The following is a 24,081-nucleotide window of genomic DNA, read 5'->3' on the forward strand; positions in this document are numbered from 1 at the left end:
GTCAAAATGGCTGTCATCAAAAAATCCACAAACAATAAATGCTGGAGAGGGTGTGGAGAGAAGGGAACCCTCCTACACTGTTGGTGGGAATGTAGGTTGGGGAAGCCACTGTGGAGAACAGTATGGAGGTTTCTTAAAAAACTAAAAATAGAACTACCATACGACCCTGCAATCTCACTCTTGGGCATATATCTGGAGAAAAACATGGTCTGAAAGGATACATGCACCCCAATGTTCACTGGAGCACTGTTTACAATAGCCAAGACATGGAAGCCACCTAAATGTCCATTGACAGAAGAATGGATAAAGAAGATGTGGTACATATATACAATGGAATATTACTCAGCCATTAAAAAGAATGAAATAACGCCATTTGCAGCAACATGGATGGACCTAGAAATTATCATACTGATTGAAGTAAGTCAGACAGAGACAAAGAAATATCGTATGATATCGCTTATATGTGGAATCTAAAAAGAAATGATACAAATGAACTTATTTACAAAACAGAAACAGACTCACAGACTTAGGGAACAAACTTATGGTTACTGGGGGGAAGGGTGTGGGGAAGGGATAGTTACGGGGTTTGGGACTGACATGTACCCACTGCTATATTTAAGATGGATAACCAACAAGGACCTACTGTATAGCACAGGGAACTCTGCTCAATGTTATGTGGAAGCCTGGATGGGAGGGGAGTTTGGGGGAGAATGGATACACGTATATGTACGGCTGAGTCGCTTTGCTGTGCACATGAAACTATTACAACATTGTTAATTAGCTACACTCCAATATAAAATAAAAAGTTAAAAAAATATATTGAATTAAATGTTAAGCCATCAAAGTATACACTGACTATGTATTATGAATGGTGATAATATCTGTGGGAGGGTAAAATGCAACATTCAGCATAATTGCTGCCCTCAAGGAGATTCCTATTTAGGTGAAATAAAAGTTAACATGAAATCCCTAGTTATGGGGGTTGCACTGCATGACCTCCACCATCAGTACCATGTGACTCTAGGATGCTATAACTGCATATGAAATTAAATAAAATAAAGATGCAATGAACGCAAAAGACACCAGAAGCACAAAGAGAAGTTTTAAATCGTCTCATCTCACCTGAAATAATACAAAACAAAACACTAGCAAAAAAAAGTCAATGCTCTCAGAAGTGACAGCAAAGTTTTACACCTTGGTTCTAAGCTGTCAGATTCTCAACTGTTTCTGAGAATAATATACACTGTAACATTCTTTTCTTTCTATCTTGGCCCAAGGATGCGAGTATAGGACCCTTTGAAATATCAGATAAAAAGGAGAAGAATGAACTGTGTTAGGCAGAAAATATGAGAATAATGTCCTATCAAGATGATGATAACACAGGTGTCCAGAGCAAGACAAGAGCAGAACACACAGGAGAGGGGAAAATCTTGGATGCCACAGATCAAGAGGCTTTCAGAAATGTGTAAATATTGTAGGTGATTACACTGCAGAAGCCCTCTGAACTGATTTGAGCACAGGTGGGCCCGTTAATCAAAACGTCTGTCAGACTACAGAATCAGAAAAATGTTCCTTGTGTTCATTTGTATTCCATGTAGAGGGAGCACAGACAGGAAGTGAATGGGAGGAAGTGGACCCTGACCATGGATTTAAATCCCCAGTCTGTCAATTACCACTGGGTGACACAGCCTCTTTGTGCCTAAGTGTCCTCATCTGTAGAATGGGTATAGAGATAGTTCCTACCTGACAGCACTGTAATGGAGATAAATTGGTGAACACTATAAAGGTTGTAGAACAGTAGCCAGCACTTTTTTTTTTTTTTTTGGTAGGGCCAAGGCTGGCTTTTTTGCCTAGGGATCATATTATTAGAGTCCTCCAATGTCTTTTTTAATTTTTTTGGCATCAAACACATGCTTTAGGCATTGTCTATCATTTCTAGGTTTTGTTTTTCTTAATAGTGGAACAAGAGCTTAAAACCACCTGAGAAGCAATTTGCAAGCAGAATGCCTCTACATTTAATACAATTCACCATCTCCCACATTTTTTTTTTTTGCAGTTACACACCTATATTTCATTTGATCACAAACATTTTTAGGGACGTGCCTTTATAGTGTTTTTGAAGCACTCAACTTTATTTTATAGAAACAATTCTTTTTGCACTACATTTCATCAGTTTATAAAGTAGTTAAAAATTTCATAATCACCGTGACAAGTACTAGTCACGTGAACATACTGAGTTACAAACGTAACTCATTCATGGTGGAAATACAACTCAACTGGTAAGAGAATTAAGTACTCCTAGTAGAGAGTTTCAACTAGTTGTCAATGTTTGGTAAATTGAGAGTGTAATCTAATATAATTTATAAGAGGAAATGGTGAGCATTGGTTAATCTGGCCAGTGAGTTCAAATAGGTTTAGTTATAGACTCCGGTTCCATTAAGAATGTTACTTTTAGATTTTATTTGCTATACTGGTTTCTTAATCCATTAGAATTTAGCTCAAATTATTGATTTTAATATGGAGGCCCTTATTAATCTGATTTGTTTCCACCCATAGTCCCAGAGATGCTTTTCTGGAAACTGGAATCAACAGAGAAATTTATGGCCATTCTTAAGATTTTAAATTTCAGGTTAGCCTTCTTTTCTTTCCCATCATGGACTGGTTCCTTTTGTAAGTTTCCCAGAATCTGTCCACGAATCCTTAGAACTATCCCTTTTTGTTCCTCCTATATCAGAATTTGCTAAAGAATATCCATGTAACCTCTTATTCTCTGTTTTTGAGGGACAAATAATTAGCTATTTCCTATAAATTACTTTCTTTTCTACAACTTACAATGTATCTACTAAAATCCAATGTGTTCAACAATCTTCTTTCTGTATTTCTCTTCAGGTGGCTACTTAGATTGTAGAGAATCATTAAGCTGGATTCAGCAGATGACAACTAATCAGTTTTTTAAGATACACAGAAACCTACTTAGAAATCTTCTGTACTGAATCTCCAGTCCATGGGCAGAAGCTGTAACATCTCTCATACTCGGGACCAGGCACACTGGTGGGTTTGCTGTGCTCACCAGCCACACCCTCAAACAAACTGGGCTGGACCAGCATGGCTGCATAGTTCCAAAGCCTCCACACAAGACAGGAAACATTCAGAAGAAGAGGTAGGGGTATAAACCTCTCTTAGGTGTATGTAAAAGAACTCCCCAACTTGCAGAATGAATCTGGGTCATTTATTCATTATTCCATTCAACAAATAATTACAGAGCTTCCACAGGTGCGAAGCAAGCTCAAACTGCTTTTACTTTAGCCAGTGCTCCATGATATGTATTTGTGCCACCAGAAAATAAAAAAAATCACAGGTCATATAATGAACAGACCACCTGAAAAACCAGCAACTTTGTCTATGACTGTGAGCCCTTAGATGTTAGAGGGCAGGCATCATCCTTGCTATTATTCTACATCACAGAAATACTATCAGCCCATCTTTTACAAATTCCATTTAACTTAGAATGGCTCCTGGAAGTGAGGTCTATTTGGGGAGAAACAGTGTGTTGGCTGAAGACACCCAAGGAGTAAACATTGAGTTCTATTGTTAGTACAAACACCATCCCCTGCCAGTTGGATATGTATTTAAGAAATGTGTCAGCCAATGAAGAAGCTTAAATATCTATGGCACATGTGTTTACTGTGGAAATGAACCATCATGATTCACAAACAGGGACTGTAGATCCTTAAAAATTGTTCCAGAAAAGCCTCAAGTTAAAACATGTAAAACGGAAAAATTCATGAACATGCAATAGCTGTCAAAAGCAATTACAATAGTGGATCTTGATGATAAGTGAGCAAATGAGATACAACTTTTAACAGATGCAAGATTCCCTCTGACCAACATTTATCGTGGCCAGGATCAGGAAACAGAATAGAGATAGATGATTTTTTTTCCACACAATTTATGAGTCATAAATTATGAATTATACGCTAATAGATAAAGCAGAGAGAAAATTAATTTAAGAGATGAGATCTATTTTACAATTCAGAGAGCTCTTTTCTTTTCATCGGGGGCGGGGAGGGGAGGATTACATTTTGATGTGCGGTTTTACCAAACATCTTTCTTTCTCTGAAATGAACTGCAATTTCTCATTATTTCCCTGAGGAGTCAGGGAAAGATGTTTGTGCCAAAGTTCAGAGGGTAAATTAGCAACACTGTCTCAACCATCTGGAAAAGTGCTGAACTTTCTACCATGATGGAAACGTTCTGTACAAACACTGTCTAATATGGTAGCTGCCGGCCATGTGTGGCTTTTCAACACTTGAAATCTGACTAGTTTGACATAGAAACCTAATTTAAATTAATGTTTAATTTCAATAGCACCACATGGCTAGCGGCTACAGTGGTGACAGGCTAGTCTAGAGGGTATCTCAGTCTTTCCCCTTTCCTTTAGTCAATCAGACCAGGCAGCTGGGGGTTATCCTTTACAAACTTGGGGCTTGTCTGAGCAAATATGCACATTAATAGCATTAAAAAAAATAGGAAACAGCAAAGATCAGCCTTCTAGACCCCTTTGCCAATCCATGTGTCTCCCTGCAGTCAGATATATTTTCTAGTGCTTTCTCGGGGGCAGCTTCAAAATGATTCAAATGGTTTGCCTTTCCACAACTTTCCCTGTTATGAAGGCAACTGGAAGAGTTTGGTAAGAACGCTTAGACGAAGAGAACCTGTAAAAGACTGAGGCGGAGTGGAGGAAGTATTAAGTTGTGAGGAGGCAGGCTGCATAGAGAGAGAGATGAAAGCACAACAAACCCCAGCTGTAGTTTTGCTTACAGAGAATTTGAAATAAAGAAATGTACCTCGGCATCACATAAAACTCTGCCTTGCTTATCATGGAGTGCAAGACTACTAATACTTGTCCCCAAAGCAATCAGTTATTTGCTGACTCCATTCCCCGGTTTCACTTGATACCTCTGATTGTTTCCTTTTACCTGTTTATTATTTGTTGATGCATTTCTTTATCAAAGTTAGATTTAAAGAGTCAGAGATTTAAGAGACATTCAATTTTAATGACATCCCTTGAGAGGGGAGAGAAAGGAGGTTCTGATGCAATATGTCTTGCCCATGGAGATAGTGGTACCTTTTGAACTTAACTCACTTCCTGTCAACAGCATTTCAGTAGCAAAGATTGTTTTGCACAGAAACACATACCTGGAGGAGCAGATCAGAAGTTGGTCTGACTCGCTGCTGGAAAAGGATGCTTAGCGTTCGATTCTGTTGTTCCAAATCAAACACTCTTGTTTTCAACTTTACACATTCCTCCCTTAGATCCTGCAACAAACACATTGAAAGAAAGAAAAGTCTATTACCGTTAAGACACTTTTGCATATTATCACTATATTTCATCTGATATTTCAGGCACAGTAGTAGAAAATAGTATTTTAAGCCTTCAAGCCCCCCAGAAATAGATCACACACAATGTTTTCTTCCATAGCCCACTGTCTGATAGAATTATTATGTTCAGGGAAGATCTACTTAAAAAAAAATAAAAAGCACCTTGAAATCAGAAATGCATTAATCTAGCATGCTATTTTTGAAGATGGTAAATCTCAGCAATATAAAGTCAATTTAAGTTTCCGCCTATATATTTGGCTTTTTCACTGTCTTCATAAAAGCAATCATAAAGCACAAACCACAGGACAATGTTTTTACACTGAATAGAGATTTGATCAACTAAAGAAACTATCACTTTTTTTTTCTTAACATCTTTATTGGAGTATAATTGCTTTACAATGGTGTGTTAGTTTCTGCTTTATAACAAAGTGAATCAGTTATACATATACATATGTTCCCATATCTCTTCCCTCTTGCATCTCCCTCCCATCTTCCCTATCCCACCCCTCTAGGTGGTCACAAAGCACAGAGCTGATCTCCCTGTGCTATGCGGCTGCTTCCCACTAGCTATCTACCTTACGTTTGGTAGTGTATATATGTCCATGCCTCTCTCTCACAGCTTACCCTTCCCCCTCCCCATATCCTCAAGTCCATTCTCTAGTAGGTCTGTGTCTTTATTCCCATCTTACCCCTAGGTTCTTCATGACTTTTTTTTTTTCCCGAGTCTGTCATACAGAGTGAAGTAAGTCAGAAAGAGAAAAACAAATACTGTATGGAAACTATCACTTTTGACGGAAGCTTCCTCTGTCGTTTGTGGAAATGAGTTGAAATTCTCAATGCGGCTGCTAACTGAGTCAGTGATGCATTTACACGGAGTGAAGCAACTGTGAAGTGAAGGCTTATAAGGCCACTTGAAACTTGTCCATCCTCTGAACTAGTGGATTTCCATACCTTTTGGGGTGTTCTGGTCTTAGTGTTGGGGAAAAAGTAGAAGAACCGTACCTCGCATCCCCTTGGAGCAGCTCTTCTGAATAGTTCAAACACCAAGGAGAGCTCTTCCCCAGCTTCCATGAGGGGGGCCAACACGCGGGAGCTTTAGGATGCTCTGGAATCCCACCCAGGAGCTGCCTTCCAAGTTAACTTGTGATAAAGACAGTACTTCTACTGACATGTCTACACCCTCTTTGGTGGGGTTCAAGGAACACCAGGGTAGAATAAAGCCCCAAGGCAAGGTTCTTCAAAAGCTGACCCTTTTCTACATTTCAAACTTTATCTTACACTATTTCCTGATTTGAAAAAAAAAAGGTTTCTGTTCTTACCATGCTCTTACCCTGTTCTTTTTTCTTTTTTTTTTTTTTTTTTGCGGTACGCGGGCCTCTCACTGTTGTGGCCTCTCTCGTTGCGGAGCACAGGCTCTGGACGCGCAGGCTCAGCGGCCATGGCTCACGGGCCCAGCCGCTCCGCGGCATGTGGGATCTTCCCAGACCGGGGCACGAACCCGTGTCCCCTGCATCAGCAGGCAGACTCTCAACCACTGCGCCACCAGGGAAGCCCTTACCCTGTTCTTTAACAAGGCTCTGCCTGTTCTCGAAAGCACCAGGCATTCTGCCTCCTTCCCCCTCCCCGACCTCCCTTTTGCTTCTCATCCACCACCTTCTTCCGGTCCAAGTTTGGCTCTTCGGTTGACATCCAGTTCAAATTCTGTTTCCTCCCCGAGGCCTTTATCTGGCATCCTCCACTTTTATCTGCTCCCTTTCCTGAACTCCAGTAGGCCCTCAATGCCTCTTCTACGACATTTAGCTAATGTGAGATACTGCTTTGTGTTGATTTGCTTTCATGCTCTGGACTTATCTTGTCAATGAGATGCCACGTTCCTCCAAAGGCATGAGAAGATACTCACAGAAACACCAGCACAAGCATATTGTCCTGACATTTTGCCTTCACCACCTAGCACAGCACCCCACAGAGTAGTAGGAGCTTGATAAAATTGTGTGATGATGTTGTTAAAGGGGGTTAATGATGATGAATTCTATTCTCTCGTGATGGTGTGATAAAGAGAGTTTTAAGTTTCTCAACACTGCTAGTGTGTCTACCTATGTATTCTGAGGTGGGGCAGCTACAGGCCTCACTTAAGGCTCTGCAAGCAAGACAGGGTGCCAGTCCACACCTCTGCCCCCCAGGACCTAAACAGCAGTCACAACGGTGAGTGGGCCTGTTCCATACATAACCTTGGGGCAACCTAAGTGTGCAGCTAGAGAGAGATCTAGCTTCCGAGGCCTTACCTGAGATGCATCATCATTTCCAGGCTTATTCACTCTATTTACAGGAGGCAAAGAGACAGGCCAAGCTATAGCTCAGTGCTCAGCTTACACTCACCTCACCTTTTTAGCTAAATAAGGAAGCTTATGCGTAGGATGTTTTCAACTGACTGCTGCCTACAAATGCAGAGCAAAGGAATGCCATGTCCAGACGAGGCACCAGGGTGCAAGCTGTAGGAGGGCAGCACTGTAAAAGCAGGGGCAGGGGGTGTGTGCACACCTGAGCATGCATGCCATTTAGCAGAGGCTGTTTTGGGGGCCTAGGCACTGCACAAATGAAAAGGCTAAATTTGCTGTCTTTATTTAGAATTCAACCTCTGTGTCTCGCTAATGCTAATTTTTGTTCTTAGCGGGTATATAACACTCCCTGCTCCCAAACGCTAATTGTTTTCACTACTGCTAATTAAGCAATTAATAAAACTTGACCGTGAGGTAAACAAATATTAATAGTACCTATTGGGTGGGAAAACACAATCAGTCTCACTTGCAGGGGCAGGGATGGACCAGAAGCATATGAGTCTGGATTTGCAAGGAGAAAGGAGACTTGTAAGGAACACCAGCAACAGTTTTAGTAGCAAAACTGAGAATAACTTGAAAAGATTTCTTCAGATGGGTAAAAAAGAAGAAAAAAAAAAAAAAAGGAAAGAAAAAAATCAATATATTCTAAAGCAAGTTTTTGTACCAGTGCCCAAATTTCCATGGCCATTACTGTTATTTAAGGCAGTAAAAGTTCATTAGCAGGAACACACTTTACCGACCTTGAGAACCGTTCATCACTCAGGCCTCATCTAGATCAGCACAGAGCAGAGGGGGAAATGGAGGGCTTTAGGAATGTGACACTGCTCTTACAATCACTGACCAACAGAATTGAGCTGGACAGAAAATCTGTAGATATAAAAGAATATTCTGTGTTGTTTTAACATTCTTGCTTTCTTCACTCAAGCTGTGGATGGTGAGGCCAGACAGTTGTCATCCCAAGAAACTGTAATCAAAGCCATGTGTGTGTGCCCATGTGCACACACATAAACACAGCCAGACTGGATAGATGGAAAGAGAGAGAGAAAAACCACAATTTCCTTGACTACTAGGCAGAGAGTGTCAGCGGGCTGTCTGTGCTTCCCCTGGGCTCACAATGAGAACCCACTACCATAAAGGCCCGTATGACATTTTGAGGCTGGGTGCAAGAGCCACTATTCTAATGTTGTTGATTATAGAGGTGAGAACTAGACTATGCCCCCCAGGTAAGGCATTATAAACTAAACTAAAGAACTCTCCTGTTTAGAGGCCAGCCTCTGAGATCATGGCTCCCAACAGGGGCTGGACCATCTGCCCTTGTCCACAGCCTTTTATTTTCTCTGCTCCCTAGTATGTCTCAGGCCTCAAGGGGAGGGCCCCACTGAAAATATAAGGTTGTGTCTTTTGAAAGAAAAAAGGGGATGTGTTGTATAATGTTATCAGGAAGAAAAAAATGCCAAAGAGTTGACTACATTTCATCTCATGTAAGCAAGTATAGTGGTCTTTGGGTTCAAGGAAATAGCCCAACCTGTTTTCTTTGCAATCTGCCTGCCACTCTCAATTGAAATAAAGTAAGGCATCACAGCCGGATGCCAGGGGAAAATATACTGAGCAATGGGATGATACTGGTCTAAAAGAGCCCTGTGTATTTTTTTTGGGGGGGTGGGTACACAGGCCTCCCACTGCTGTGGTCTCTCCCGTTGCGGAGCACAGGCTCCAGACATGCAGGCTCAGCGGCCATGGCTCACGGGCCCAGCCGCTCTGCGGCATAAGGGATCCTCCCGGACCGGGGCGTGAACCTGTGTCCCCTGCATCGGCAGGCAGGCTCTCAACCACTGCGCCACCAGGGAAGCCCGGCCCTGTGTATCTTAATGATCCCAAACCATAACTTCTCTGGAGGATCCACACATTGTACTCCTGACAAGTTTCACCTGTGTTTCACCTGTGGCCGAAAGAGATTCTGGCTTCACCGCTGTGTAGTAGCTATGGAGTATGGTTACTTCATGCATTTAGAGCAAAACCATTGCCAGCTCCAGGTTAAAGGAAATTTAGGGAAATGCTGGTTGATTAGAAACTCGATATATACTGATATTACCACTGGAGTACTGTTGAAAACTATTTAAATCTGATTTTATCGTGTAAAAGGGTATTGTATTGGTATTCCTATTTCAGAAGCAGTGTGTATCATGGGAATACACTGGATTGGCAGTTCGGAGGGCCTGGGCTCTGGTCCTCATTACCCACATGACCTTGAGGAAGTAACTTATTCTGGTTACGCCTCAGTTTCCTCACCTGTAAATGTAGCTTCTGCACAAAACCAGGCTTTCAAGACAAGGCATGCCTCAGCTGCTTCATGAGATGACTTGTCAAGGGCCACCTGAATCCTTTCCTTAAGCTTACTGGAAACCACATCCACCAGCCTCTCCCAGTCACAAACCCTCTCAGTGTCTGTCACTGATATATCCCTATCTCTTCTAAGAATGCTAACACTTCTGTAAAAAGAAAAGGATTACTGGAAAAGGCTGGTCACATCTCAGACCAACCAAGGACCTCAACATCAAATACTTAAAAAGGCAAGACAGGTAACATAATTGTATCACTGAATCAGGCCAGTTCTAATCAATAGGAAGTGGTGAGTCTCGTGGCAAACAGAATACTGCAAGCCTTCATCCAAAAGGCATTCAGATGAAAACATTCTTAATCTGGGTGATGGCTAAACAGTTTATGTCATTACGGTGAATTGAGCCTATTACCAAGGCTAGCTGACAAGCTCAGGGTTAAATGTTCACTAAGGTCCCTGGCAGTTGGGAAATTCTGGGGTCCAAAATAAGACTGATTCTGAGAAAGCTTGATTTGGAGAAAGCTCCAAATTTACAGTCACTTTTGACTCCACGCATGTCAGATCCTGGACGTCCTTGCTAGTGAGGACTGGCGATGCTTCCAGAAGTTTTAAGAAATCTACTGGCTTCCTTGCCCTTTTGTTTTATTTCCTGCAATCGTATGTAACTAATCTTTGGGTTTCAATCCATCTGTTGATTTTTATAGCATCTCTTCTGGTATGCCAGAAAAATACCTTTTTGGTTGCCTAGGGAGCAGGATATGAAGTCATGGCAGATTTGCCTTCGTGTCATAACAAATGATATAGTCCAAATTTGTACCGAATGGTACAAAGGGTAAGGCCGTGGAGTGGAGTGCAGTAACCCTAGGTTAACATACGGGCTTTGGCACTTCTAGCCAAAATTTATTTTCGTAGTCATACCTCACAAGATGGGCAGTGAAAATAAAACAATTCAGTGCATTTAAAATGCTGGACGTGGGGTCTGACTCCTTGCAAGTGCTAAGTAAATATAAACAGACTCTCTTCAAGGAAACCAGATCCTACCCACACCATTGCTACACAAGTGGACCCAGACGGCCTGACCACACCTCCTACAAGGGAAATATGTAGGAGTTGGGAGTTCTTTTAGCTTCAAGCTACAAAATTGTGTTCTGCTGCTATCTGGTTGGCTGTATTGCTAGATTCCGCCATACAAGGGCCTTAATCCATGTTGGCAAATTAAAAAACACCATGAATATTTGGTGATTCTAAAGAACATGAAGGTAAGGCTGAGGTTGTTGATATGCTGGAAAATAACTCCAGGGAAAAATGCTTTTCTTTCATGTTTGGTGTTAGTGGCAAAAAAGAAAAGAAAAAAAAAAAAAGAACCTAGGAGAGTAACATTTTCAGTGAGTGTAATTGTCTTAATGAAGATAAAATATATTTCAGACAAAAATATGAGTTTAGCTCAGGTTATTGATTTCACTTACACTTATAGACTTGGACCTATGATTTGGAGGCATAAGTGGAAGTGAGCTGGGTTTAATACTGTCATTTTAGCGTTATTGATGTAAAGGAGGGACAGTCAGCTCTCTTAAGAGAACTCGCGGATTTTTGAGATAAATTGAATTACTTGACTAGGGCATGATATGTACATTTAACAGAAGCTGCTAAATTCATGGAAATAATTTCTTTTCTACCAGTATTTGGAAAGGAAATACACTCTGTGACTTCAAGATGCTTATCGGAGCCAATTCCTGGTATGCCAGAAAAATACCTTTTTGGTTGCCTAAGGAGGAGGATATGAAGTCATGGCAGATTTGCCTTTGTGTCATAACAAATGATACAGTCCAAAACTGTATGGTTATGACTATAATTTTACCTCAAGGATTTTATGTGTGTGTGTGACTTGGATAAATCACTCAAGATTTCTGTTTTTTACTCTGTGCCAGCTTCATCCCTCTTTAGAATTAGGTTTCTCATCTGCTTTTGGAGCACATTTTATTTCCTATATTGTGCTCTTAATTAAAAAGAAATTTTTGTCTTTTTGTAGCAATTCTACAGTCTCTAGAAAAACTGGGAAGTGCATGTTTCTGCAGAACATGATTCTTTTGGAATCTCTGAAAGCCCAGGCATCTTTGCCTGCTTCCACAGTATCCCTGAGGTAGGCTATCTCAGAGTAGCACATCTTTTTGTGTCTTACTGCTTCACTGTACCAAGGCAGATTTATCTGTTTACTAGTTACTACTTGAATTTGTGTAGCTATTTTTTGTGGCTGACCTGAAAGGTCCCATTTTCCTTTATATCGTTCCAGACAGCTTTCTTGCCTCTTTCCTGAGGCACCATTAAAAAAGACAGGCACGAGAAGTCTTTCAACAGTTACACACAGAGCTGCAACAGTGCCCCGTCGTTCCTTAGGTTTGTAATTAAATGAGTGTCGAGTTTCCAACAGGAGGAAAGCAGTTGAGAAATTAAAGCCTTTGAAAGAGAAAAGGCATTCAAATACGTTGTGACAGAAATCAGGAGTTGCCCTTCAACATCTATTTCGACCCTTCTACAATAAGGTGACAATCAATTTTCAGCTGGGCACATACCCAGAATAAAGACTCCCCTGTCAGCTTCCTTAGGTGTGGATGTGTGATTAAGTTCTGTTCATGGAGATGTAAGTAGGGAGGTGTGAAAACTTTTGGACGTTTCTCTTAAAAGACAGCTGGTGTGTGTCTTTTAGCCTCTTCATTTTCTTTGGCTTTCATTTCTTCCCGATGGCTGAAATGTGGATGTGATCACTGGAGCTAGAGCAGCCATTTTGGACAATGAGGGAACCCTGGAAATGAAGGCCACATCCTGCAGACTAGTAAGATGGAAGCCTGGATGCCAGGAACCCTATCAACTTTATAGAGCAGAGTCATCACACCGGTCATGGACTGCCCACCTATAGATTTAGATCTGATAAATAAATAACTGATTTTATTTTATTTTATCTGATTTAAGACACCATTATTTTGGATCTCTGTTACTCACAATGGAACCTAATTCTAACCTAATAAATGTGCTCAAATCTCTCTATTTATGTAATGTTAATGTAAAATCTGAACCAGTGAAAATCATTTGTAGCAGGAAGCATGATATTTTGACAGAAGTAGTTGGGGGAGAGAATCTAGCAAAAATATTATTCTAATGCCTCTATAGTATACATTTAAAATAATATTTATTTAAGTGCCTTTATGAGAAGTAGTCAACCCCTAATAAAACTGTTTTCAATTAAAAAATATCAAAATGGGGGGCTTCCCTGGTGGCGCAGTGGTTGAGAGTCCGCCTGCCGATGCAGAGGACACGGGTTCGTGCCCCTGTCCAGGAAGATCCCATGTGCCGCGGAGCGGCTGGGCCCATGAGCCATGGCCTCTGAGCCTGCGCGTCCGGAGCCTGTGCTCCGCAACGGGAGAGGCCACAACAGTGAGAGGCGTACGCGGGTACCACACACACACAAAAAAATCAAAATGTCATAAATGATTTTGCTCTCCTTAGCCACATCCTCCTGAACATGCCACATGATCTAAGATTTTCTTTTAAAGAGGAAATCTATCTCACAGAGAGGTAACTCAGAATAAAAAAATTTGAAGGAATCAGAATTTAGCCTCTCAGACACATCATGGAAGGAGATGCAAAAGGTTCAGTAAAATCCACCAAACCTGCCAAATTTGGGCAACTACCTGCATTTACCCACCCTGCCCCAATAACATGATCTGAAGGCAGAATAAGAAGATGACAAAGGAGAAGGCACAGAAATTTCAGGCTGAGAAATCACCATTTGTTGTTTTCCCTAACTTTATGAGGAGTAATTGACAAATATAATTGTATATATTTAAAGTGTAAAACATGATAATTTGATATACATTACATGGTAGAATGATTACCAAGATCAAAATTATTAACACATCCTCACGTCACATAGTTAATTCTCTTTTTTTATTTTGTGATAAGAAGGCTTAAGATCTACTCTCAGCAACTTTCAGGTATATAATACCACCATTTATTTTATCTTTACCACAAACCTGTTCCTGGGGGAACAACTCTGTATGTTCCGTTTTATAGGACGACCACAGCAATTCTGGGAGGTAGACATTGTTATCCCTATTTTACGGAAGAGGAATTAAGGTCCAGAGAAGTTAAATAAACTTCCTAACCTCAAAGATCTCTTGCTGAATTTTAGGCCTCTGTTAATGCGGCCCATCGCAGGCTACTCATTTTATAGGAGTCAGAGGAATCCATCAACTTATTTAATGTTTGAATTTACTAAACAAAAATGATAGGTTTGCTACTCATCTGGGTGGGCCCACGGAAATCTTTCATCTTCAAAAGGCTTTCTATTACTTTCCCAAGAGTTTAAATTTTATGAATCTATTGGTCATTGATGTTACTGCATATGCCATCTAAAATGCACACAATTTTAACCTAAGTGAATAAATAGAAAAGTATTGCAGCTATCAATCATAGTTTCTGTTAGTTTGACAATGTGAGTTCCAATCTATTCACATAAGTACTTTGAAAATAATAAAGCCAGAAAGTGACCTACCTTTTGAGTGAGCAGAGCTTGCACAACTTGGTTGGCTACCTTTAAAAAATAGAAAAGAGTTGCCGTTTATAATAATGAGACTTTATATGCATGGACTCTAATTTATCAGTAAGTTTCCCACAGCTTACTATAGCTAATTAGCTCCTTATTTTCCTCTTTCCTCTAGCTCCAGAGGACCTGATTCTTTTCATAATAAGCCTTTCCTTCTAGGTAATACTTCGCTTTTTCCAAAGGTGACCTTGTTGCTAATTAAGATGGTTAGGCTGGAAAGATCATTCATACCTTGACTCTCACATTTCCATATTTGGAAAAGTAATATCCTTTCATATGTAAAGTACTTTAAGAAGGCTAAAAAATGATACAGGGTAAAACACGATCCTAATTATCTGTATACAGTTTCTACACTGCTGATTTACAATGTCCTTTGCCTCTCCTTCCTATTCTTCTGCTGTGTGACTATTTCACTGCTTAAAATTACTTGCAACAGGGGTAGCTGGAATGGTGGAGAATAGGGGCAACTCATTCTTTGCTATACGCTCTGCTTTCCTACTCCACATCTTCTTTTACGCCATCCTCTTGTCATTGTTACCTGTGATACAGTCTGATAGTTGTTTACTCTATCCCCCATTTGCCCCTTCCTCCTAAGTCACAAACCCTGATTTTTTGGCTGCACACATCCAAATACATTTCCCTGCCTCCCTTGTCACTGTGTGACAAACTTATGGCCAATGAGTTATTAGCAGTCTATTTTCTTGGACTTATAGGCAGTTTCTTATAAAAAAGGGGGCTCATCCTTCTTTCTTTTCCTAGCTGGGATATGAAAGTGATGGCTGGAGCTTCAGCAGCCACCTTGACAATGGAAGTCACATATTAAGTATTTGGGGGCAGAAAAATAGGATGAGCCTGGTCCTGATGATGCATAGAGCTGCACTGTCTACCTCTGAACTGGTATATGAGAGAGAAATAAAATAGGCACTGTTATGTTGAGTTTCTTCTAATATACAACCAAATATAATTGTCACTAATATATTACTAGAACCCTCATTTTCTTCAGGTATCAGGCAACTTGTGACAGTAGGAGAAGCTGGGCCCCTCTCAGCCCAAGGAGGTGAATCTTGATTAATCTAAGCCAGTGTTGGTTATTCCAGTCCCTTTCAGCCACTGGCTTAGGAGTGGGCATGTGACACAATTCCAGTTAACGGCCATGTGAAAAACCAATAACATGTCCATGATATTTCAAGAATCTGGCATTTTCTCCAGATAACCATTCATCATTTCTACATGTATTTACACTAAGATTTCTTTTTCACCTGCAGGTTTCAAAAACACTTCACAAAGAGTCACTAAACTTCGCCACAACCTTGAAATTATGTACCCATATGTATAGCTAATATTGATAAAATTACGGTAGATAGGTGAATTATGTGGAATTTTTTAGTCAATACATACATGAACTATAAACATTTAGTGTGACAACTGAAACTGATAGCATTAAAGACCAAGTCAGGATATTTAAATATCTTAAATATAAGGTATTTCTGTTCATTCATTTATTCAATATAAATTTGCAGATTATCTATGATTGGGATGTGTTCTTTCATTTCAAAGAGAACATAGCTGGTAGGAGGTTGGCAAGAACACAATTATAAGTGTGATAATCGTGTAAGCATGTAATCATATTGGTAATTCTCACATTCAACCGAAGGCTAAGGACCACACTTTTATCTTCTCTTTCTCTTGATAACAAATGTATTTTTGAGGATGCTAAACTGTGTGTGCTCATTTCTCTGTCTAGTATAGGGGAACAGATTATGGTAAAAAATGTTTTCATGGGGCTTAATTGTTTCTTAACTCAATATTGACGAAATAGCATATCCTTAATGACAGTGACCACCAGTAAGCCTCACTGAAAATTAAAATACAGGCTGCAATCAACTTGCGGTTAGCAGACATTTACACCACAAGCAGTAAATGACTAGAATCAGATTACCTAGAATTGGCTCATTGAACTGTATGCACAAGAAGGATTTTTTTCCCCTATCAGAATCCTTTTCAAATTTATATTGTTGACATTAAGTAAAAAAGAAAGGCCTTTCATTGAAACTAACTACAGTTTTGAAGAAAAAGTATTCTTAGGTAGTTTGCTTTTTAGTCCAGCCCAAGTTAAAGAAGCATATCTAAGAACTATCATAGTCCAAAATAAATCGTATTTTCCATAACTGGTACCATTACTTTTTCCTTTATTACTTTATTTATACATGATCACAATGGTGATAAATGTTATTCGGCTGACATAAATTGACCAATAGCATAATCTTGAAAATCTTTCAGTTTTTAAATGTTCATTTCAATTTGTAACTGCGAATTTAAAGTCCAACTATATACCATCTATTTTATTCTTGCAAATTAAAAAAAAACCCAACAACAGAAGAATTGAACTATTCATGCTGCTTAAATCAGGAACAATGTACCAAACTTAATTTATACCATAAATAATTTAATTCTTTTGGATAGCAAACTTTGGATTTGATTTACATTCTCATAAAACTGCCTAATATCAATATTTTCTTTTCTTCCTCCGAACTGGTCCCTCACTTAAACCAGTCTGTGCACAGTGGTTGCATAAAATAGCTCTCTTCATGATTTAACAGGCGTCATAAATGAATATCTTATCTGTAAGAGCCTGCAGGAGTAAATATGTTATATCTTTGCAATCCAATATGTTTGCCCTATAGGCTTATAGACTCTATCTCTGATACAGTTCCTTTTGGCACGTACTTTGGACAATTGTTTGCTCTACCTGAAAACTGAACAAAGATATATGAATGCATTGTTTCTTTACCTACTGACATGGGGTTCTATTACCCAGAAGGGCTCACAGGTTCCTTGCAGAAAAGCAGGCAGGTGATACACACGCTTTCCTTGGTTCTGTCTACAAAGATAGTTTCCTGGGTTTTGTTACTACTTTTTTTTTTTTTTTGCGGTACGCGGGCCTCTCACTGTTGTGGTCTCTCCCGCCGCAGAGCACAGGCTCCAGACCCACAGGCTCAGTGGCCATGGCTCACGGGCCCAGCCGCTCCGCGGCATGTGGGATCCTCCCGGACCGAGGCACGAACCCGTGTCCCCTGCATCGGCAGGCGGATTCTCAACCACTGTGCCACCAGGGAAGCCCCTGTTACTACTTTTAACAGCTCAGGTTCCCCGATGCAGCAACAGAACAACTGTGTGGAGCCTGTGCCTGCAAACCTCTAACAGGTTCACAAGATGATCCCTGGAATGGGCCCCTGCCCTCATCGCAGCATCCTGCCCTTAGCACTCGGGTTGCAAAAATCACACTCGGGCAGGCCCAGCTAATGAGAACAAATACCTTCTAGTGTCAGCTGACAGCTTTCCTCTCCAAAGAAAGTAAAAAGACCAGCTGGGCTGGGCCATGGGGACCTGAGACACACTGAGCAAAGGTGACGGTCGGTCCTTAAGCCCCTGGGTTGTTTGACCACTTCCCTTGGGCTCTTTGTGGAAACCTCCCTCTTTGCATCTAGGAGAGGAGCAGGGGTGTGGGCAGCGGGAGAGCAGGGCGGGAGGAACAGCCGCCAGGTACACCTCTCCTCTCCTCTCCGTAGGAACTCTCTCAGAGGAGCCAGCTCCTCTGACACTTGGCTCATCTGTGACCCACACACATCTTTGTTCTTCTTCCCTGTCAGATGTAGAGGGATTGGGGGGGGTGGCGGGGGAGAGGGCAGAGAGAGGAGAATCAGGGCCGCAGAGTTGTCTGTTACTTTATTGCCAAACAGTCCCTGAGGCTGAATGAGTTTATTCCAGAGGGAGCCAATTCTCACCACATCCTGAAGACTGTCGGGGATGGGGTCCAGGGTGGGGCACGTAAGGTACTCAGCGGACACCATGCTTAACGGTCCTGTCCTCCTGCTTGGTGGTCCTGCTCTCACCCTTTTATGTGCTCCTTTATCACGCCAAGCCACTGTCATGTCAGCAAGGTAATGTAAAAACCTGGTCGCTAAAGCACGCCTTTTGGGAAATGTGCTTCGGGGACGTTTTCTCTGCTTCTGAGCTTGGTTTATTGTAGGAAGGCAGCTGGGGGCAGGTGGGAAGAGCACCAGGGCAGAATCACAAAAAAGACCTGGGTTCAAATACTGCCTGCGTTGGTCATTCACTGATATGTATGGGGGTGGGGAAGCAACCTGATTTCTCTCAGCTGTCAAGCAGGGGAACCGTCTGCCTCTAAAATTGTGAAAAAAAAGCATGAGATGATAGACATCATCAGAGAAACCACCTTGGGCAGTACCTGATCAAAAGCAGTCACCCCAAAAATGTTAAATCTGAATCCAATCATTCAAACTTCAGAAACTAAAACACATTTTCAGGTAAGCAGCTAAGGAAGGGTGGTTTAAGAAGGGCTTTTATTTGTAAAGGGATGAAGTGTGTATGTGTGTGTGTAAAATGCATGTATAAATAAAAATCACTAAGCACCTATATTATTTATTTACTCTGTGAAAAAAAATCCTGTAAGACCCTGGGAGAGGGGGAGATTTACATATGGGATTCCAGTGAAAACTAATTTGGAAATTAATTTGCTGCGGATAATTTCCATTCGTTCATTTAGTTATGCAACAAATATGCATTAAGTGACCTAGTCTGGGCCAAGAATTGTGCTGGATCTTGGAGAGATAATGCTAACGAGAACACAGGGGCTGCCTGTGGTGATCAGAGTCTAGAGCAGGTACAAGAAGTAGATCATCTGTTGATTTTATGATCCATTCATGAAATGAACATGAAATGGACATCTGAAGCATCTGAGAGCCATAAGCAGGATCATCTTCCATTGACATTTATCAAGATATTGATTTTAAAGATGACTTAGGTTCCCAGATGTGGGCTATACAATGACAATATCTGATAAGGATTCCACAATCCAGTCTTGCCGTATAGCAGAGGAACCAGAAAGAAAAGGAAGAACTGTTTTTAACCTGCTTCTGCCTTTAGTTAGCCTTGGTTTAAAAGAAATTCTGATGCTTTTTTCTTTTTTTTCTGAACTACACCCAGAGGTCTGCTTTTCCCTGCCCTTGGGCTCTGAAGTGTAGAGCATGGAGAAGTCAGAGAAGAACTCAAATACTACGGCACCCTGGCTGCCTACGAACCCCGGTCCAACTCGGATGGCCTGATGGGGAGGCAGGTCCAACTTCTGTGTGCAAAAGCTTTGCCTGGGAAATTCGTTCAAATTGCCAATTTCCTCACCCTACATTCTGCTTAAGAGTAGCTGAGTGAGGTCAGAGAATCAAATTTTTAGCAATCGAGACACATCTTTCTGATGCAGAAGGGGTTCAGAAACACACTCTGAGAAGCACTGGGATAGGGTGTATTTTTTGCTCAGACAGTTAAGGAATTGGAAATAACTCAGTTTCCACGTGGGTCCACGTGGCTCTTCTATCATCACAACCAGTTTGGTGGAGCTTTCATCCTCTTACGGATGCTTTCTGAAAATGCCCTCTAAAGCACACATTCAGAGACATAAGGCTAGTGGTTCTTCATGCTGGCTGAATATTATAAGCCCCTGGAGTGCTTTAAAAAAATTGAATACCCAGGCTCCACTCTAGAGCAGAATCAGATCAGATCAGAATCTCCGAGGGGCGGCGGCAGCCAGTGGTTCCTTTAAAGCCCCCCAGGTTAAGTGCATGTGCCAGTAAGAGTGAGAACCACTCACCTTCCTAGATCTCAGACTTCACCTGCTCCAGCTCTCTCTCCTAAAGATGCCCTATCAGTTCTGCCCCCTTCACCGCCTGCCCGCCCGCCCACTGCTCCGCCCGCCCTTTGGTGGCTGTGCTGCATGTTCTCCAAGACCCAGCGTAGCCAGTTTCCTCTGTGAGTTTCCCTCACCTCCTTCCTCTGGGATTAACCACGTCCCTCACTTCTCCTGCTAGGCTGGGGGTACCTTGAGATCCCAGGGCCTGGGCGAGGTTGATATCCCATAAAGGTTTGGAGGATACAGTTGAATCCATCTAAAAGCAAGGCAGCGGTTTGAGGAGATGGTATGTGTCATTATCTTCTCTACTTGAGAATAAGTTGGTCTTAAAGGAACTGGTCAAAGTGACACTGAGAATAAAAAGCGCTTCGCTGCTTGCCAGCAAGCTGTCAAACAGCTGGACAAAGAAGCTAGATACAAACATGAAAACCTCCAATGCCACCCTACCCTCCAGAAAACCAAGACTGGTCCTTGATTTTGCTTTTGTATTGCAAGGCAAGGAGATGAGGGGTTGGGTGGCAGTAGAAGTGGTGGTGAAGTGGCAATGTGTGTGCATGCATTTGTGTGTGTGTAACTATGGATGTGTGTCTGTTCCTTCTGAATAAACACACCCTTTTATTAGAACACACAGAGGGAGTCTCTGACTCCCAAGTGCTTTCCCCAAATCCTCAATATGTTCTTCATTTCCCAGAAAATAACAATCAGTACAAAAGGGATTGAAGAACACTTCAAATTTACATTTTATCCACCTGTGTATGTTTTATGAAACCCATTAGCAAGGAAATAACTTACATGAGGCCTTACCTTGTTAGTTTGTCTAATTAGTATAAAAAGCCTTGAAAAGAATTTCCAGTTGGCATTATTACTACATTCAACTACCCCTTTGAGAGCGTTCTCTTACAATGCATGGAAATGGATTGTCTACCCTCATGCAATTAGTTACAAAACAAGAGGCATGTGTAATCAGGGGCCGGGATTCATGAATACAGAACATTTGTGCTGCTCACAGGTGGTTCTTTATTGCAGATCCCCTCTTTGGCAACAGTTAAACTTCTGCACTTAAGGACAGAGGGCCCAGGACCTACACGCAGCCCCACCTGGCATCCCGCGACCTGCACGCAGCCCCACTTGGCGTCCCGCCCGCCCCCGTCGCTGGCCTGCAGCAGCAGCATCTCCTCCAGCTCTCGCCTATGAAGGGGCTCAGCCCGGCGGACGAGGAGGACACTCCCCCGTCCCTCAGCGGGACCCACGTGCTGGCCAGCAAGACCGCGAGGAGGATCTGCCAGGAGCCCGCCGAGCCGAACCCTAAGCTATCTGCCCCCAGGGTGGAGAATGAACCACTCTTCTGAAAGAAACCCCCCGCCGCTTTGTCGTCTTTCCTATCGAATACCGTGATACTTGGCAGATGTATAAGAAAGCGGAGGCTTCCTTCTGGACAGCTGAGGAGGTGGACCTTTCCAAGGACTTTCAGCACCGGGAAGCCCTGAAGCCTGAGAAGAGATGTTTCACTTCACATTTCTGGCTTTCTCTGCAGCAAGGATGGCATAGTAAATGAAAGCTTGGTGGAGCGGCTTAGCCAAGAAGTTCAGATTACGGAAGCCCATTATTTCTACGGCTTCCAAATTGCCATGGAAAACATACATTCTGAAATGTATAGTCTCCTCATTGACACTTACATTAAAGATTCCAAAGAAAGGGAATTTTTCTTCAATGCCATTGAGACAATGCCTTGTGTAAAGAAGGCGGCGGATTGGGCCTTGCGCTGGATCGAGGACAAAGAGGCTACGTACGGAGAACGTGTCGTAGCCTTTGCCGCAGTGGAAGGAATCTTCTTTTCTGGTTCTTTTGCATCGATATTCTGGCTCAAGAAACGAGGACTGATGGCCGGCCTCACATGTTCCAATGAACTTATTAGCAGAGACGAGGGTTTACTCTGAGACTCTGCCTGCCTGATGTTCAAACACCTGCTACACAAACCTTCGGAGCAGAGGGTCAAAGAAATAATCGTCAAGCAGTTAGGCTAGAACAGGAGTTCCTCACGGAGGCCCCGACAGTGAAGCTCGTTGGGATGAACTGCGCTTTGATGAAGCAGTACATCGAACTCGTGGCAGACAGACTTATGCTGGAGCTGGGTTTCAGCAAGGTTTTCAGAGTAGAAAATCCATTTGACTTTATGGAGAATATGTCACTGGAAGGGAAGACTAAGTTCTCTGAGAAGAAAGTAGGCAAGTATCAGAGGATGGGAGTGACGTCCAGTCCGACAGAGAATTCCTTTACCTTGGATGCTGACTTCTAAGTGAACTGAGGATGTGCTCTTATTTTGCTGATTTTTCTTTTTTTCCTTCTCATCAAAAGAGAAAAAAAAATCAGCTACTTGGACTGTATTAACCGGCTACACCATAAATTGCCCATAGTCTTCATTAATGGCATCTTTAAAACTGTGTAGCTACCTCAAAATCAATCCTGTTAATGCTAGTGGGGTCACCTAGGTTGAAAGCGTTGACAAGAGCTACTCGGATTCTTACGAAAGATCTTGTCCATGTTTGGCGTTTGCAAGCAGGCTGGCTGTACATGACTTCCCCCTGGCTCTTAACAGCACGTTCCTTGGCCTCAAAGTGTGGGGAGTCAAGCGAGTTTGATCCAGCAGGATTAAACAGTTACTGCCACAAGGCAGTAGGAAGACATCAGACTCACTGCTTCAGATTTTAAAGTTTACTTATGATTTGTATATAAAACTGGCACTTTACACACAAATAAACATAGTTTGTACCGTCGGAGTGAAGGCTGGATTTAACCTAAATTTGTTGGTTTCTACACCAAATACAAAAGTATTCTATTTACCGCTAACGGGAGCCAATTCAAGATTTACTAGGTGATCAACGTAGGTTAAGCCTGTGTAAACTAAGGGTGTTATTTTGATTCTTTCTTTTCTTTGATGAGTTGAAGAGCTTTTTAACTCAATCCTGTGCATACTTAGGTATCAGTATCAGCCAGGTGGTGCCACACAGAACACAGGTTGGTTTTGTGTTCTGTAGCCCACGTCGAGTATTGCGGGGTAAGAGATGTGGAGAAAGGAGACTCTTAACTTAGGTCATTAGGAACTGAAGTGTGATCCGGACTCACTGTGGGTAACCTGGGTGTGCATGAGGGGCGGTATCATTTAATTTCTCAAATTGTATGTTCCCCAACTTCAAGTTAGTAGGAAAGATCCTTGAAGAGTCTTCTTAGCTGGGATCCAAGATATTAACTTTGTCAATTGGTTTTCAAATCATCCTTGAATGAAAGGACCCACGTAAGATCTTTCTCCTATTAAGTGGTAAAACCAGGACTGAAACTGCTTCTCCTAAAAGTTGAGTGTTTATTCTGATTTTGCTTAGTTTGTATGTGAATAGGTACTGGTGACTTAACCATGTGTACTTTAAAGTTAGAAAGTTGTTCTACTATATGTTTTTTAATATTATATCTGTAGTTCATACTTTGAAATAATTACCCAGTATTATTTTGCAGTTCATAATTGATTGAGTGGATGTTGCTCAGTGCAATTACCCCTAGGATTTGCCTGGATGTGAGCATCATCTGCTGGATACTTAAACTTCAGTAGAAAGCTGGTATTATGTGAATAATTAATACATGTTCCACTCAAATATTAATTTCAGAAGTATAAACTTAATAGATATATTTAATAGGGCTAGTTTGAATTAATCCACCTTTATGTTCCCTC

The 24,081-nt window shown here is 41.6% G+C and overlaps 1 protein-coding gene and 1 pseudogene across 2 annotated transcripts in view; one reads left to right on the forward strand and one right to left on the reverse strand.

Annotated features, from left to right (window-relative positions):
* The window catches only part of NCKAP5 (NCK associated protein 5), a 991,644-nt gene that overhangs the window by 175,177 nt on the left and 792,386 nt on the right, over window positions 1-24,081 (reverse strand). For both annotated transcript variants that reach the window (XM_060106265.1, XM_060106266.1), the window contains exons 9-10: window positions 14,606-14,644; window positions 5,200-5,319 (exon numbers count right to left, since the gene is read on the reverse strand). In XM_060106265.1, the coding sequence (XP_059962248.1) occupies window positions 5,200-5,319; window positions 14,606-14,644 (159 nt within the window). The remainder of the gene's footprint in view (window positions 1-5,199; window positions 5,320-14,605; window positions 14,645-24,081) is intronic.
* Window positions 18,506-22,656, forward strand: LOC132495402 (ribonucleoside-diphosphate reductase subunit M2-like; annotated as a pseudogene).

This window comes from Mesoplodon densirostris, chromosome 8 (genome assembly GCF_025265405.1).
Source record: "Mesoplodon densirostris isolate mMesDen1 chromosome 8, mMesDen1 primary haplotype, whole genome shotgun sequence".
NCBI classification, from domain to species: Eukaryota; Metazoa; Chordata; class Mammalia; order Artiodactyla; family Ziphiidae; genus Mesoplodon; species Mesoplodon densirostris.